This window comes from Ambystoma mexicanum, chromosome 6q (assembly GCF_040938575.1).
Source record: "Ambystoma mexicanum isolate Mex_15411 chromosome 6q, UKY_AmexF1_1, whole genome shotgun sequence".
NCBI classification, from domain to species: domain Eukaryota; kingdom Metazoa; phylum Chordata; class Amphibia; order Caudata; family Ambystomatidae; genus Ambystoma; species Ambystoma mexicanum.
Window position 1 is genome coordinate 1,423,851,743 of NC_090937.1, and position 16,177 is coordinate 1,423,867,919.

General features: G+C 43.3%; 1 protein-coding gene across 1 annotated transcript in view; it reads left to right on the forward strand.

The window, feature by feature from the left end:
* Positions 1 to 278: 278 nt before the first annotated feature.
* NELFA (negative elongation factor complex member A) overlaps positions 279 to 16,177 on the forward strand; it is a 386,029-nt gene continuing 370,130 nt past the window's right edge. The window contains exon 1 of the mRNA XM_069632129.1: positions 279 to 533. Coding sequence (XP_069488230.1) covers positions 324 to 533 — 210 coding nt within the window. The 5' untranslated portion in view covers positions 279 to 323. The remainder of the gene's footprint in view (positions 534 to 16,177) is intronic.

Genomic DNA, 16,177 nt, shown 5'->3' on the forward strand with positions numbered 1-16,177 from the left:
CTAGCTACAAGAATGAAACTGCATCATATGAACCTGCGTGTGCCCAAAAAAAAAAAGTATTCGCTTCCAAAGGTTCTTTTGGTGTCTTCTAATCTAGGCGGGTTTTCAGAAACATAAACCCAAATAATTTTGAAATAGCCTGGCTGCGTACCCTTGTCAGCAGAATTTGTGTCTGATCTATTCCAAGATAGTTCAAGTTCAGCCTCCCAGTCGCTTCAGGGAACCTAATGTGGGCACCTAAGATCACATGATGAGGATACGTTGCTGGGTCCGTTCCTCTAATGGCAACTAATGCCCGCTGAGAATGGCTTCCTTTTTCCAAGATGGCGTCGATGAGGGAGAGCGACACCGGCCTCTGGCTACACAACAAGCTGGGATCGGTGGACGAGCTTTGGGCGCCGCCGAGTATAGCCTCCCTGCTCACGGGCTCCGTCATCGACAACATCCGCTTGTGCTTCCACGGTTTGTCCTCTGCCGTCAAGCTGAAGCTGCTGTTGGGCATGCTGCACCTTCCCCGCCGTACTGTGGACGAGGTGAGGATCCACTGGCGGGAACAGGATGCTCCGAAGGGGGTTGCTGACTGTTGCCAATTATGAGTTGACTTTGGAGCTGAGGGGACTCTGTCAAGCTATCTTGTTTACATTCCGTGCGTGAAGGGGTGTTTTGAAAGTCACAGAAACTAACCACCACGCAGATCATGTATCTTGGTGATTATTTTAAAGTATAGATAACTTGCAGAGTCGTGCCTTTACAGTTAAGTTACCTTTACCTTTGACACTGGGACAGAGCTGTTTTTGAAGTTGCCTTACCAAACATCCCTCTTGGTTCACCCATTTGTAAAAGTCAAGGCTTGGGTGAGCCTTTTCGTTTGGAAAGATGCTGCTGAAAGGGGGCGTGTACTAGTCGTTGTACTTTGAACTATTATTGCGGTCCACAAAGGCATATCCATCTCGTTGCAGGGCGATTGACAATGAAGATCGTTTTTAAAATGTTCTGATTCTTTATGCTCCATTGGAAGAAATCGAAAATGTTACTGATGGACCCGATTCATGATTTCAGAAGCTACTGCAATCAGTGGGTGCGCACCTGTCTACGAGCTGTTTAAGGATAGCTTTCCATACACTGCAACCCCATATACTATCGAACATGTATCCTGCATTGGGGGTGATCTTTCCACCGTAAAGGCTCTTACTTTTGGAACTCGCTCCGAGCTAATCTACACGCAAAGCAAGACTCGGATGCGGTCTCTGATGACCCATCTGTGCCTTTCTGCCTATGTGTTTTAATTTCGTTTTGGCTTGACTATTTGGTTTTTTCGAAATAACTTTCTTTCTTCCTAGTCATTTTGATCCTTCATAAACTGCGCCATAGCTCTGAGAAACGCTAAATACACGTGTACAGTCCATAGTGACGTTTGCCACGCCCACTTTTACTTACTAGACCATTTTTAAGCAGTCATTGGGATTTTGTGTGTCTCTTGATTAAATTAATCTATCTGAGCAGTTTTCTGCAGAAGAAAATAAGATGTTAATTCTAAGCATCCTATTTATAAGGAGATATTTATGAATTCTATTGCAAACGTATATTTTTTCATCTCATTGGTGATTTCATATCTTTTCAAATGTCATCGAATACCTTCAGCCTGTGGAATTAATTTAGCCATTGTTTTTAAAATGTTAAATTTTATTACATCACATACGTTCCGTTTTTGCAGTTAACTGATGGAGACAGTTTTGCTGTTGGATAATAAGCATGCCAGGAACAGCCTCAGATGAGAACAGTGATGCAGACCCACTTGCTGAACATTGCAGTTTTGAATTTCAGATGTCTTGGAACCTCACCCTCTTCTTGCTGCCTGTGATGTTCTGTGCCCCCCCCTTGCTGCCCGTGTTGTTCCTGTTCTCCCCCCTTGCTGCCCTTGATCGTCAGTGAGGGGGAGATGACCAGCTTGCAAACCAGGCTCTCAAAGCAAGTACAAGGTTTGGTGGGTATGAGGGAGGAAGGGACCCACTCGGGGAAAATCGGGCAACCGCACCGACGGCACGGTTGGGGCGAGGCTTGGAGAGATCTTGTAGCCATCATGGAGAAGGGAGTCAAAAGCATGGACTCTGCTGGCATTGAAGCACATCTCGGTAAGAGTGAGGATGTCCAAGTCTTCAAGAAAAAAGGCGGATGTCGGCAGAGTGTTTGCTGAACGAGCATTTAGTGTGGCTAGATGGATGTCTCCACCTTTTGAAGGTTTTCGAGGATGGGTACAGGGGCGTGGTACACCAGTCGGAGGGGGGTGGGCAGAGTGGAAGAGGGAGTAGCAGATGTGGGAAGAAAGTTAATGAGGGAGGGCAGGTGCCGGTCAAAGAGGAGGATGTTGGGTTGAGGACGCTGAACCAAGATAGTGCCAGTGTGATAGATATTAAGGATACACCTGTACGATGCATAGTCCGCTAAGAGGACTTCCCATTTGGTGCCATCATTATTGGTAGAGGATGTGAAAGGGGAGAGTAGAGATGAGGAGTCCATAGATCTGGGGAGGGGACAGAGAAGAGGATATCGGTGAAGACCTGTCTAGAAGTTGCACAGACATAGGTGTAGGCCAGGGTTACTGGTCAGGATCTTTTTAATGCTTTTTTCTTCCAAACTTCGAGATAGAGGGGGGTAGGTGATGGTGTACCAGTTAGAGAAGTTGGGGGAGATGTTCGGTGCCATAGGGGCAGGGCAGCAGAGGATAGTTGAAGGAAAGAGCAGTGGCTGCACAATCCTAGCCCAAACTCACCAGGCGGTCTAGTAGTTACAAGAAGGACGCCAAGAACACGAGAGTCAATGCAAAATGGGGTGCAAAGAGGTACACGCACCTAAATTCGAATTTCTAAAAGGGACACAAAATGTAGTGAAAGTAGTAGATTGGGTGAGGCAAAGAAGGCACAGTGAGATGGGCACAGTTTTGGTTCATAAGCTGTTAGTGGCGGAGGCGGTGGAAAAGTTAAGCCATCACTCACTGGTAGATCCGCAGCGAGCGTAGAGGTGGAGTGGCCCACATTTGTGGAGTAGCAGGCTGTAAGTCAGGAGGCTGCTTCCTCATCTGCCAGCTACCAAGAGTGCGCCCAGCCAATCGGACACAGTGCGACATGGTTGCCAGGGAAACCTCCCGCGGCACTCCGATGCTGAGCAGGATGTCCATCTTGGCCTGCAGCTAATGCCACAGGCTAGATTAGGGCAGCTCCAAGAAACAATCGTGCTGGTCAGCGTAACGCTGAACAAAGATTGAAGTGCTCGCTGTGCCCAACGCTCACCACAGATGATTTAGCTCCCAAGCGGGAGCGGATGACAAATATTGCTTCCTCACGAGTCACCCATCACTGCTGCCACAATCTAAAGGGGTTGGAAGTGGCTCGATGCCCTCGCGTTGTGGTGTAGGCTGGTATTGGAGAGAGCTCACTGCTGGTGGGACCTGTTGTGGGCCTTTGAGCTGGGGGCCGAGCCGGCTTCCTACTGGGCACAAAAAGCGTGAGCCCTGCCAATCTGGTAAAGCTCAACACGTTTGCCCGGGAAAGTTACTGCAACAATCTGGTGCTGAGCAGGGTGTCCATCTTGGCCTGCAGCTAATGCCCACAGTCTCGATTAGGGCAGCTCCAAGAAACCATCAGTGCTGGTCAGTGGACGCTGAACAAAGAGTGAAGTACTCCCTGTGCCCAACGCTCCCTGATGATTTAGCAAATATTTTGCGCCTAGAAACCCTTGTTTACCGGAGCGTTATAAATGCCATATATCATTGCTTCCTGATTTCCCCCATCACTGCTGCCACGATGTAAAGGTGTTGTAAGTAGCTTGATGCCCTCGCTTTGCGGTGTAGACTGGTAATGGAGAGAGAGCTCACTGCTGGTGAAGCCAGATGTGGGCCTTTCACTGAAGAGATCACTGTAATAGACGTTGATAAGAAGATTCCTCCAGCATCACAACAGCCCTAAAAATGTGCACTTGCGACTCGACATTGGCTAGTGATGATTGACCCTTGACGAGTAACAAATATTTTGTTTATGCTGTTTATTTTGGGTGGCTGCCAGTTTTTACTACCCTTGTTTGGAAGAACGGAGCTCATGGCAGGCCACCATACTGATGCTAAATACGCTTAATCAACCTCTGAGAAGAAAGGCTAACTCTGTTTATGAACACCTGTATCTGCAACAAGTGCTCATCACACTGAGCATCTTCTGTAAAAGAGTGGCACTGTGCTTGTCAAGGTCAGACGCTCAGCGTAGAGCCTTAGCAGTGCACTATAGGATAGCATGATTTTTTTTTTTTTTTTTTTTTTTTTTTTGTGGGGGCACAATAATGTGGCGTCCTCCCAAGGTGTGGCTCTGGGAAGGTGCCCCTTTTGCCGTTGCACAAGATGCCACTGCCCTATCCTCATGCCACCACTAATTTGTTGCTAGCCTACGCTGTTAACAAATACAGGAATCGCAAGCTTGCACATAAACACAGATCGCCTCAATGGCTTCACCCACAAACTCCAACTTTACACTCCATTAATATGCTTTAACATTTGATATAGCTCATGATTTGGTTTAAATATTTGATTTTGCAAGCATGAAGAATCACCTGCTTCATCAGTTATACGCATACACACAGCGCACCATTTCTTATTCATCAAGAGTTTGTCATTAGCCAATTATTAGCTACGAGTGAAAACTTTTGAGACCTGACCTGATCACCCTATGTGAAATGCAAAAAGGCTACAAGAGTTTGGTTTATTTATTAATTAACATTTATAAAGCATGCAGCACTCCTGAGGCATTGTGGCGCTGTTACAGACAAAATAATTGTTGCTGGTTAAAGGAAAAAAGCTTAGTTACATGACAGGCAGATGTACATATATGTTTACATGGAGGTGAAGATGCATGCAGAGTAACGATGGGGGAAGGGTTAAGGGGAGGCGGAGGTATGTTAGAGTTTGGTTTTGAGGCGTTTGCGGAAAGCTATGAGAGAGGTCTTGGCCCTGAGTGTTTTGGGTAAGGCGTTCCAAAGTTTGGGAGCTTAGTGAGGAAAACCAATCCCTTCTGCTTTGGCTCTTTTGACGGGTGGGATGCACAGTTGGTTGGCGTAGCGACTTCTTTTAGGACGCGGGGAGGTATCTCTGATGGTGGTTTCCGTTGGGTAGGGCTGGGCAGAGAGGCTTAAGCATTTATGCGTTAAGGTGAGGGTCTTGAAGTTGATTCTCTCCTTAACAGGGAGCCAGTGGGCGACCCATCTAGCCTGCATGATGTGTTCTCTTTTGAGGATACTGAGGATTGCTCTGAGCGCGTTGTTTTGGACTATTTGAAGCCAATTTAGATTTTTGGCCGAGGTGCCTGCTAGGCGAGCATTGCAATAATCTAGTTTAGCTCCAATGGTTGCTTGAGCGATGGAAAGGCAGTTTTGGTTTGATAGGAATGGTTTAATGGCATTTATTTGGTGGCTGAGGCAATGGCAATGTCCTGTCGTGTCATTGACAGAGTGGAATCTGTGAAGACCCCAAGGGTCTTCACAGAGGAGGAGGAGACGGGGATAATGGTATTGTTGATGGTGAAGTTGCAGTATTTTTGGTTGTTTTGACAGGATTTCTTTGGGGCCTATGAGGATGATCTGTTTGTCTCCATTGAGGCACAGACCATTGGCTTGCCATCCAAGCTTGGATGGTGGTATATATTAGGAGGGAGGCTGCTGAGTCTTGGTCGTAAGATCCTGTGAGAGGGAGGAGTACTTGTGCATCGTCGGCATAGTTGGTGTAAGCTATGCCGAGGGAGTCCAGCTTGTCAAAGAGTGGCTTTGTAAACCGGTTGTAGATAGTAGGCGCTGTGCAGCAGCCCTCGGGGACACCTCAGTGGATAGTGGCGGGAGCTGCGTTTGCCTGATCCGAGAGAACCTTCATGGCACTGCCTTCTAGGAATGAGGTTATCCAAGAGGAGGCCTGTTTAGAGATGGGAGGTAAGGATTTTGAGATCAAACGCGGCCGATAGGCCAACTAGCCCTTCTGTTACTCTTGGACCTATGTCCGTTATCTGTTATTTGGTTTTCAAGGTCAAGGAGGGCGGTTTCGGTGCCATGACCTTTGCGGAAACCTGATTGCCTCTTACCTGGGATGGCGTTGACTCAAGGAAGTTTTGGATCTCGTTATGGGCTGCTTTATCTACGATTTTAAGGAGGAAAGGGATGGTGGTGATAGGACGGTAGTTATTAGGGGGAAGTGGGATCCAGGGAGGTTTTTATTTATTTTTAGAAGGGGCGGACCCATGCATCTTTTAGGTTGAAATGGACTGTATCTGTGGCAAGAGGCATTGATAAATGCTGCGTTGAGGAGCCAGGGTATCGGCGCAGTATTTGATAATGTTAGATGGGAAAATGTCTCCGTTACACAAGGATGGTTTGAGATGTTTTGACGAGATTTGTGACTTCCTGTTCTGAGACGTCTCTGAAGGAGAAGAGGGGTGGAGGGTTTGTGGGTGGCGGTGTTAGGTGTAGCAAGATGGTCGTACTTGGGGAGTGCCTTACATTGAGATTGTATTTTATCTTGTAGAAGTTTAATTTTGTTTAGCAGGGTTGCCTGTATCCTGGAGCACCAAGCTTCGTCTTTAATAATCTCATCGGGGATCGTGGAAGGGGAGATGAGGTCTTTAAAGATAGAGAACATTTCCTTAGATTTGGAGTTGGCATTAGTGATCTGTTGGTTAAAGGAGTTGGACTTTGCTTTTAATATAGCTTTTTTGTATTGCTTTGATAGCCTTTTGAATTCTTCTAAAGTGGAATCACTGGGCTTAGACTGCCAGTTGGTTAGAGCATGGCGTTTGCTGGTGCGAAGGGCTTGTAAGTCTTCCGTGAACCAAGACTTGGTGTGCATAGATTTTTTTTCCTTCTCCTTTTTGGCTTGGATCGGGGCTATGGCAGCAATGGCTCTAGTGGGAGTAGATTTCAGCTAGTGAGCTGGGGTCACTTGCGAAAGGGGGTTTAAGTTCCGGGCCATCCAGAAAGGGAAGAAGGTTGTCCTTAGTTCATTTTTTGGAACTTCTGACCATGGCTGGATGGGCATAAGTGAGTACTTTAGTGGTTGGATCGGTGGGAATGTTGAATTGGATGCAGTTTAGTCCACGGGTAAGCCGTGTTGGACAAGACGGTGGATGAGCAGTGTAAGTCTGCCACCCAATCGAGAATGCAGCCTTACAATTAGTCGGGCCTGTGACTTTTTGTGAGATGCACAGATTTAATGTATGCACAGAAAGCATTGCTGATTGGTTGATAAAATGGCCATTTAATACATTACAAAAAGCAGAATCTAAAGAAGAGCACACAAGTATGTTATCTGCTACTAAGTTTGGTGACAATGGCAGACTTTGCAGGACGTTCTTTTTGTGCAAAGTTTTGTGGCAATATGTCAGGACCTGGTTATCCGGCCATGAATCTCCATTGCCATGATGAATAATGCAAGGTCGTACACACATTTTTAAATTTCCTTTTTTGGTGACGGCTAAACCATAACCAGGGTTCGAAATTTCAAGTTGCAAGCTACTAGCCAGGCATACGTTTCTTGCCACTAATTCTATGCATACAGAGAGAACACCATTTCTTACTCACCTAGTGTCACTTACAAATTGCCATTGGCGAGTGCAAATTTTGCATTCTGCAATATTTTCTATTTTGTTTTAGCCGCTCTCCTCTACCTTCCTTTGCCGTTGATCCAGTTCTTGCCTCCCATGTTTTCATTGTGGGTCAAGACTGTTATGCCTGTCCTCTCCACCATCCCATTGTTGCTGGAATGCAATGCTATTTGAGACCTACTGTGGAATACCACTAAACCACCTGTGGCAAAATTCTGTAAGGCGGTTGAAATCTGTAGTTGGCGTCATGTCACATAGTCTTCATAAGGTCTGTAAGAGGCGGCAACCCATGCTCCAACCACTTCTTCCTCTCCTGTTTCTCGCTCTGTGGTGGATAGAAGTGAACTCATGTTTGTTTTATTAAAAAATAAAGTAATCTCCATCGAGAGGAAGTATGTTCTTTAAGCTCGACCACCACAGAGTTTAGAATTTTCCTTGTGTACAAATCATCTGAAGTGTTTTGTATTTTAATTTATTTTTTTGGTACTAAATTCAGGGCTGTCGCCCTGACCCAACACAAACCCACCAGAACCATTTTCATGCAAAGGTGTTGTCCAGTGCTGCCATCACTTGTCCCTTTACCTCATCTAATACAGGAAAGAAGTATTCCCTATGGTATTTGTACTATGAGTTCATAAACTGTAGTGCAAGAGTTTGATCTGAGGAATAAAGGCTGTAGTATTAGTCTTCACACGTCCCTTGCATTTTTAAGCTGGTTCTACTTATGCTTTAAAAAATAATCATCTTTGCCTGCCACAAGCTGTATCATCAGTTCATGGGGTGCATTTCACAATCTTCAAAATATCCAGCAAGAGGCCCTTAAAGTATATATTTAGGCACCCACAATATGCCCTCTTTTACTAATTCACTTTCCTCAAATATGGTAGTTATTTCTTCTGCGCGACACCTAATGTATTCTGGGTCAAGATTATTCAAAATATTTTTTAGCACTTATAAAGGAGTTTTCTGGTGCATGGGATGTAACCCGTGAAATTGGTCTCTTGAACATGCAATGCAGGCTTTGATGAGGTTGGCTGGGAAAGATATTGATCTGCATTAATTACCTATTCTGTAAATGTCTCCTGCGGTGTAGCAATGGTACTGGAAGACTTTTCACGGATATGCAATGGTGTTTAACTCAAATGCTTATCACCGCACGTTGGCATCTTTCATGAGTACGTTGTTTGATGGTTGCAACTTCAAATCTTCAGAAATGTCATTTTGCGGCCGGCATCCCTTGTTTGTGGTGTGGTCTGACTGTGCCTCAACGGGAAAATGACACACACAAAAAAGAAAATAAAAAGAAAATTCGAATGAGCATGTGATGGCTTGAACATTAAGTGTGAACAAAAACTTACAAATTGAGAGACTATAATTTGAAAATAACGCCTACATTTTTTGACAATCTAATCATGGCAATAAGAATATCCTTTTAATTGACAAGTGATAATGGTTCAATTGCAGTTTCTTAATACGCATGTTTACTTGTTTTGGAACAGGTGGTCTGTACAACAGACCACCTGCTTGTCCCAGTGTCGGGCAACCACAATAAATGTGCACAAATGAGAGTGGGTTACATTCTTATTGCATATGGCTTATGTTTTCTTATTTGCATCAACACAGAGCAAAGTGAGAAGATCAAGAGGATTGGGAATTTGTTTCTTGATTTGGTGGGGGACCGTTTGATACACTTTTAAGATCTGCACACGTCGCCCATTACCAAAGTGGACCTGTTTCTGCTGGGCAATACACTGTGACAGACTGCAATGTCTGGTACAGAGGAAGCGCTGGCAGCCCCATCTCGGCGTGTGGACAAGAAATTAAATGGCCGAAGAGTAAAACGGAGCGTTATCTCATGAAGGAATTTAAATGGGGGAGGAGAATGCATTACTATAGTCGTAGACACAAAACTGACCAATTGGTCACAGGCCTGCTCAGAATTTTAACCTAAGAACATTCACGCTATTCGACACTGTGATTGGCATTCCTGCTTGGACTAAGATGTGTGGGAGGGTACATAGAATGCACTGGCTTCCTTCCTCCTGTGGCCAAGAAATGAAATGAGCCAAACGGAAATGGGCAAATTGAGATGTACTAAGTGCACATGCAATTGTGCAATACTGGGCTTGCATCAATTATCAACATTGTTTTCCCTGGCCTACGTTGATGTAGGAAAAGCGTTGACACAGCAGTTGCAAGTGATCTTAGTCAGTTTGGGATGGCCTTTTGTAAATTCCCTACTCGTGCATCTCTGCGCTGGAATGTCTGCATGCACAAGCTATTTTCCCCTTGCATCCTCTAATGCGTGTAGTCGGTTCCTGGATGCACCGATTTTGTTTTAATCTAGCTTTGACACACAATGTGTAGAGGTGGGGAAGAATACAGTGAGAGAAGCAGAGAAACCATGGACCGAGGAGTTAGCAGTGAATGGCGGGCAATTTGTCAGAAAGGGCTCTACAAGAGACAAGGGGACAAAACAGTGGGAATGTGCTCAAAGTTAATATGCAATGCAAGTTTGCCACACAACACAGATTTCATACACATTCATGCGCAGCCCTCATTGAGGACGGGACAGACAATGATGATATGTTGAATTGTCTCTGTTTGGTCCGTTGTGAGCAGAATCTACAAAATATCAATGCCTTTTGGAGCTGTTTAGTCCTTACCAGCACTTCTCGAGTTGGTAGTAAATTAAGCCGTAGCAGTAGGAAGGTGTCCCTCATGATACGTGCTGGACATTTTTGGAGATATTGTGGTATTTGGTTCAATGCACGTGCTTCTGTTTCACAATTTAGAGCATGGTGATATTGAGTTTTCAAGTGTATCGTACGAATCCAATCATTCAGTTGGAGTCTTTTTATTTATTTATTTTTACTTCTTGCGGTCTATTGAGAAGCATCTCTACCTCCATTTTGTCACGCATGCCTTTTTCCATGTGTTCAAGATTACCTTTCTGCTTTCTGGTGTAGTATGTCAATTGACGGGATAAATATTAACGTATGCCACCAGATTAGCCCCCCTCTGTTTCCGGCTAAACATTTTGTTCGGCTTTCATCTTTAGTTGCTTTTTTTAAAGAGGAAACTGTTGACGAATAACAAGATGCTACAGGAATAATTTCCAAAACTTCAAAGAAGTATATCAAATGATGGGAATTGTCACTTATTTTATTTAAAGAAAAATGTAAATTTTATCCTTTTGCAAAGATATTATTATATTGTCCATGTCTGCTAAATCCCACAAAGTACTTGGCAATTCTTGTCGGGTGGAAAGTACGACATGTGCAGGGATCACCCTCCGCACTTTTGTTCCAAGCCTTCTGTGAATCCATCTGTAGGCCACTAGACCTTTGTATCCGTTGAGCATGCACAAGGTTCATTTGATTATAGATCTGCAATGGTTGAAGTTTGTAGCAATGTCCCTTTCAGACATTATATTAACCTTTGGCAGACATCCTTACCTAAAGTATAGCCTGAATACTGCAAGGTGAGATGAGGCTCGGGAGGGCATTTGTGGTGACGGGACAATGAACAACATGTTGGGCTGACCTACTGCAGTTACATGTTTTTTAAAATCCACATTTGCACTACTGAAACGTGTAAAATAAAATACCTGCTCTTCACCTGAACTGAGTTTTTTCCCCCTGCTTTTCTGACAATTTTTAAATTTTTATTTTTTTATGGTCGTCTCTTGTTGTCTGTTGCCTCTTGTGTCTCTGTCTGCGCTTTGATGCCTGTGGGCTTGTGCACATTATACATTTGTAAAATAAAATGGAGTAGATGCCTTCTAGAACACAACAATGTTCTTTGCCCATCCAACTGACAATACTACGTTCAAAGGATTTGACTAATAGCCTTGTAGTGCATTATTTCAAGGCAATCACGGACAAGCATAGTTCATTTATGTCATTGGTTTCATTCAGAATGTAATCTGCTAGGATTCATTTATTCATACCTATCGTACAACGAGATATTAAGCTCAACAAAGGAAATCAACAGAAACTTTACAAATGCATGATAAAGTACTACCCTCGGACAGTCGGGATGACTCTATTTTGCCCAGCAACACCAACGCAAAGCACCAAGTGAAACATCAAGGTACGTAGTCAAACATCACTAGGTGGACACCAGCCGCAGACTCTAATACTCCAAGCACAACAGCCATCAGACTGCAGCTATGATTTACGATAAAATTCGGTCTAGCTGGACACCACCATCCTACCAGACCCCCACCCCTTAAGCACCCATCCACATGCCTGCCTATCTTGGATTGCTTAATAGAGCACGGCCACCACACCTATCTCAACCTAATCCGCACCTGCATTTTACTCAGCCCAACACTCTACGTACTTGGACTCCGGTCCCCAAGGGCGTTCACCCTCAAGCACAACCAGGCCATACTAATGGGATAAATGCGCTATATAAATCACTACTAAGACAACAAATAGGAAATAGAATAAGTGTAATAAAAAAATGCAGCATGAAACCTCATATTTCTAAAATAGTGTGCAACATTTGCAAGCGGTGCTTTATGTGCTGATCCTAACAGTTGTACTACTCCGAATAGAGCCTTAATTGGAACTACAAACCTGTATAACAGTTATACCACTCACACTCTGAATTAAACTTGAGGGACCTTTTGAACATCACAACTGTGCTTAATGTAATACAATCACTCCTCGAAGCATCCTAATTGTCATGCAACATGGTCAATGTCTAAATAGCATAACATTCAAGCATATAAAAACTTAGCCAAATAGCTCTAGGGGTTTCCGCGACATAGATTACTGAAACGCTTTTGTCAGGACCACTATTTCATAGGACCCCGTGTAAATAAAAACCAACAATGTGTTAATGTTTGCGAGACAAAGTAAAATGACAGCAATTAATAACGACTGCCTCATTTTCAAAACCGAATGGCGAGGAACTTGCCATCTTGCAGAAAGGGGAGGGGCACGTATCCAAAAAACCGACAGGCATTCTAGTGGTTGTGTATGCCATATTTTCAAAACTGAGGGTTGCTAAAAATAACAGGAAAATTAGACACCATGCCTACGAACTCAAGAGGTGCCCTACCCCCATGTACTCCCCAGGTATGAGGCAAACATACCTTGAGTTTTGTCGACCGTTCATAGTACTCATACAGGGAGGAAGGTAATATTGTGACTCGTACGGGTGGAGAACACTGGGTGAAGTCGAGCGTGAATCGTAACGCATGCTAACTGCCTGAGACGGTGATCTAAGAATGTTCCTTAATGCTAACGCAAATGTATACAGTGCACTTACCCGAATGAGTCGTCACGGCTGAACTGTGCTTTTCCATAAAAGTTGCAGTAGTAAACCCCTAGAAGACATGTTACGCATGAACGGTCTTATGTACTGGACGCAAAGTTCTAGTTGCATCTGATTTTGAAGTTAGATTTGTTGCGCATCAGCACCTCCGTTCTGCAGGTGCAGTAGAGATAAAAAGTGAGCAAGATCGCAGCACAAACAGGTGGCGAGAGAGAAAAATATTTTGGGAGTGAAGAGACCGCAGCAGAGATGAATGAGTTACCGATGTAGAGACAAAGATGGGTAAGTAGAGGTAGCAGCAAGAAGGAAGAACTAACGGAAAAGAACTGCAATATAAATAAAAGGGAAGCAATCTAACAGAATGTAAGTGTAAACCTGTAAAGCAACATGGCCAGCGACTAAGGATTCAAGAAACAAGTCTGCAACAGAGTACAAGAAATGGCAACAATGCAATAGAAAGGCCTTCAAGGAATGTACGAGTTTGGGTGTATACCACATTTTGGCGAGGAAAAGCAAATTCCACTATTTATTTGTGTGGCTGGACTTCTTGGTCATGATGAGGAACTCCTGGTCTAATAAAAATCATGCAACCTAGCATCTACCGCTTGCTCCATGTATTCCAATTTCAACCCCTGATTGATCTGTAGATGCATTCCTTGGCGGTGATCAAGGATGTCCTAGTTTCATAAAGATGTCAAAAGTGATTTGGTGAAGCAAAAATGTAGACTTGACTTTTCAGGTAGTTTCAATCATTGAGAACACGCAACGAAACATGAATGGATAATAACGCAAAAACAGAAACACTGTTGGTATGCATTGCTGGCAAAAGCATCTCATGTGAATTCCACTTTCGAGGATTTTGAACTCCTTCCATGAAGGACTATTCAAGACTAAAATTACAAAATCTTTATCAAAAACTAAAAGCGCTTTCTATTTTTTAATTTGTCTGCTTGATTTATCTGGGAGCTGTGCTCAGTGAAACGTCGTATACAGGCCAAATGAAGTTATCCAGCTGTCAATCAAAAAAAAGACTGCCATGATTCTGTTAGTTTGTTGTCTCCTGTTTTTATATCTTGTATCTCTTCCAGGTTGTCCCTCTAATGCTGGGAGGAAGAAATAATTCTTCATGGTTCTGATAACCAATCAACATAAAAGAAATATCTGGGGTTGAGTCACCACATTTCATACCCTTCATGAATTCGTTTACAATAAAAATACTAAAATAGTTTGCATTTGTCTATTATTATTCTTTAAAAAAATCGGTTTGTATTTGAAATACTTAAAAATCTAGTGCGGCGCAAAAATCTCGTATTGTTTCCACATTTAACAGGTAGACCTAACATGAATCGTGCTTGGTGTATTGGTATGAATCAAACATAAAATGTAGGCCTCTTGGTGTACCTGTGTGTACCTTGGACTTGCATTTCTTGAGACTACTAACATGTTTGAAATTGCTCCTTATGTCACAAGTTGATTCAGACCGCAAACCGATGCCATTTTCATGTTCTCCAGGCGCTCTACTATTGCCCCTATCTCCATACTTCCTTGTATTGTGTAATTAGAAATATCTTAATAGAAATATTTGAAATACTCCCTTGTATCTCACTAGGTACTTCTGAAAATGCTTTCCTTGAATAGCATGTGTGCTTCTAAAAAGTTATTTAAATAAGTGAGTTAATTCAAAATATTCAAAGAATATTTTGCACTGTATGTAAATTTGAATATATGTATGCTCGTTATGTAACCATGTCCTAAGTTGCGCCCTGATGCCTCCGGGCCTGACGGTGCGCGTTACAAATAATACAAATACAAAATAATTACTTTCTCTTTTTGTTTTAGCTTGCTCATACCTGTGTCTTTAGTTACTATCAACTGGCATCTTTTTCTTAGTTCATATCTGCTGGTCTTCTCTTTTCCTCAGACCTTCTGGATCTGTCTCTTTAGATCTTCTCAGGTTCTTCTCCTGTCTCTTTAGATCTTCTCAGGTTCTTCTCTCTTCTGTGCCTGGCTGGATGTGGGGCAGCACCCTGTTCTCCTTCTTGGGTCGTTCTGAGGCTGCTCTCAAGCTGATCTTATGTGATTTTTATTTACAGTGTTTGGGGCTCATTAAAGATCTTCAGTGCCAAATGCCAAGTCTTGCGTTTCTTCTCCTGCACGGACGTGGTTGCCATATCTTGTTTACAATCTATTTGTTAACAAATGCCTCTACATAATTGGGTCTTTTATTACCTCATTAAATATTATGCCAGCCTGTCTGCTGTTAAGTAACCTATTTGGTAAAGCGCCTGTATATTGATTGGATCGTTGTCCTAACATCATGTATCCAGATTCTCCTTGTATGTTCCGTCTTGATTGGCCTTACTGGTCTATGAGGTTAGAGAAGGGACTTTTCCAAACTTGGTTTTTCCTGACTGTGCATCAGCAAATTGCATAACAATCCTAGTGGCCTTTCAATTACTGAAAGTCAAAAAGGTGACTTTTTAAAAATAAATTTGTCCAGACGACATTTCTCCAGAAATCAAACCTTAATATGTACATCTAACAATCTCCATAAGCAAGCTTTTTCTAAGTGCCTAAAGATGTATGTGTGTGCAGTTGAATGCACAGCTACTTGAGCCCTCGTGTTAGCAGTATTGTAATATATGCAGGATGCAAAGTTTCAAGGTGCCAGCCAGTCACCTGCGCCTCCATTCTATACATACAGCACACCATTTCTTACTCGCCAAGAGTCAATTATTTCTTACTAGTGGCAAGTGCAACGTTTGTGCCCCGATATATGTATCTAGTGAATGCATAGCGGCTTGATGCATTGTGTTGCTGCTTCCGTGATGATATGCATAAGCTTTCAGTAGCACCCTACTCTTCTAAACTGGCTCTTGCCAATCCATGTGACAGTATGCATACCAGGTCTAACATGTATGCTAGGCACACAACTCCAATCACCCGGCTGTCCTTAGATCTCCCGGCTTCTAGTCGAAATGTTGAGCTTTTGTCTACCCCAGATATAACCGAATACGTGTCCCGACCAGTCATGCATTCGTTTTCCAAAATTGATTAGGAAAGCTTGCTAAATGTTTTTGATTAGCAATGTTGTACTAATATTTTTAACACCCCCAAAAGTTACTTCTACCATACAAATGAACAATGCAGCAGTTGTGTACCACTGAAGTAAGACATAAGTGAGATCAGGCAGACCTTGCAAGTTCTTTTAAATTTCACTAGACCTGCAGGTCGAGTAACTTTACCCACTGGACTGAAGAGAAATG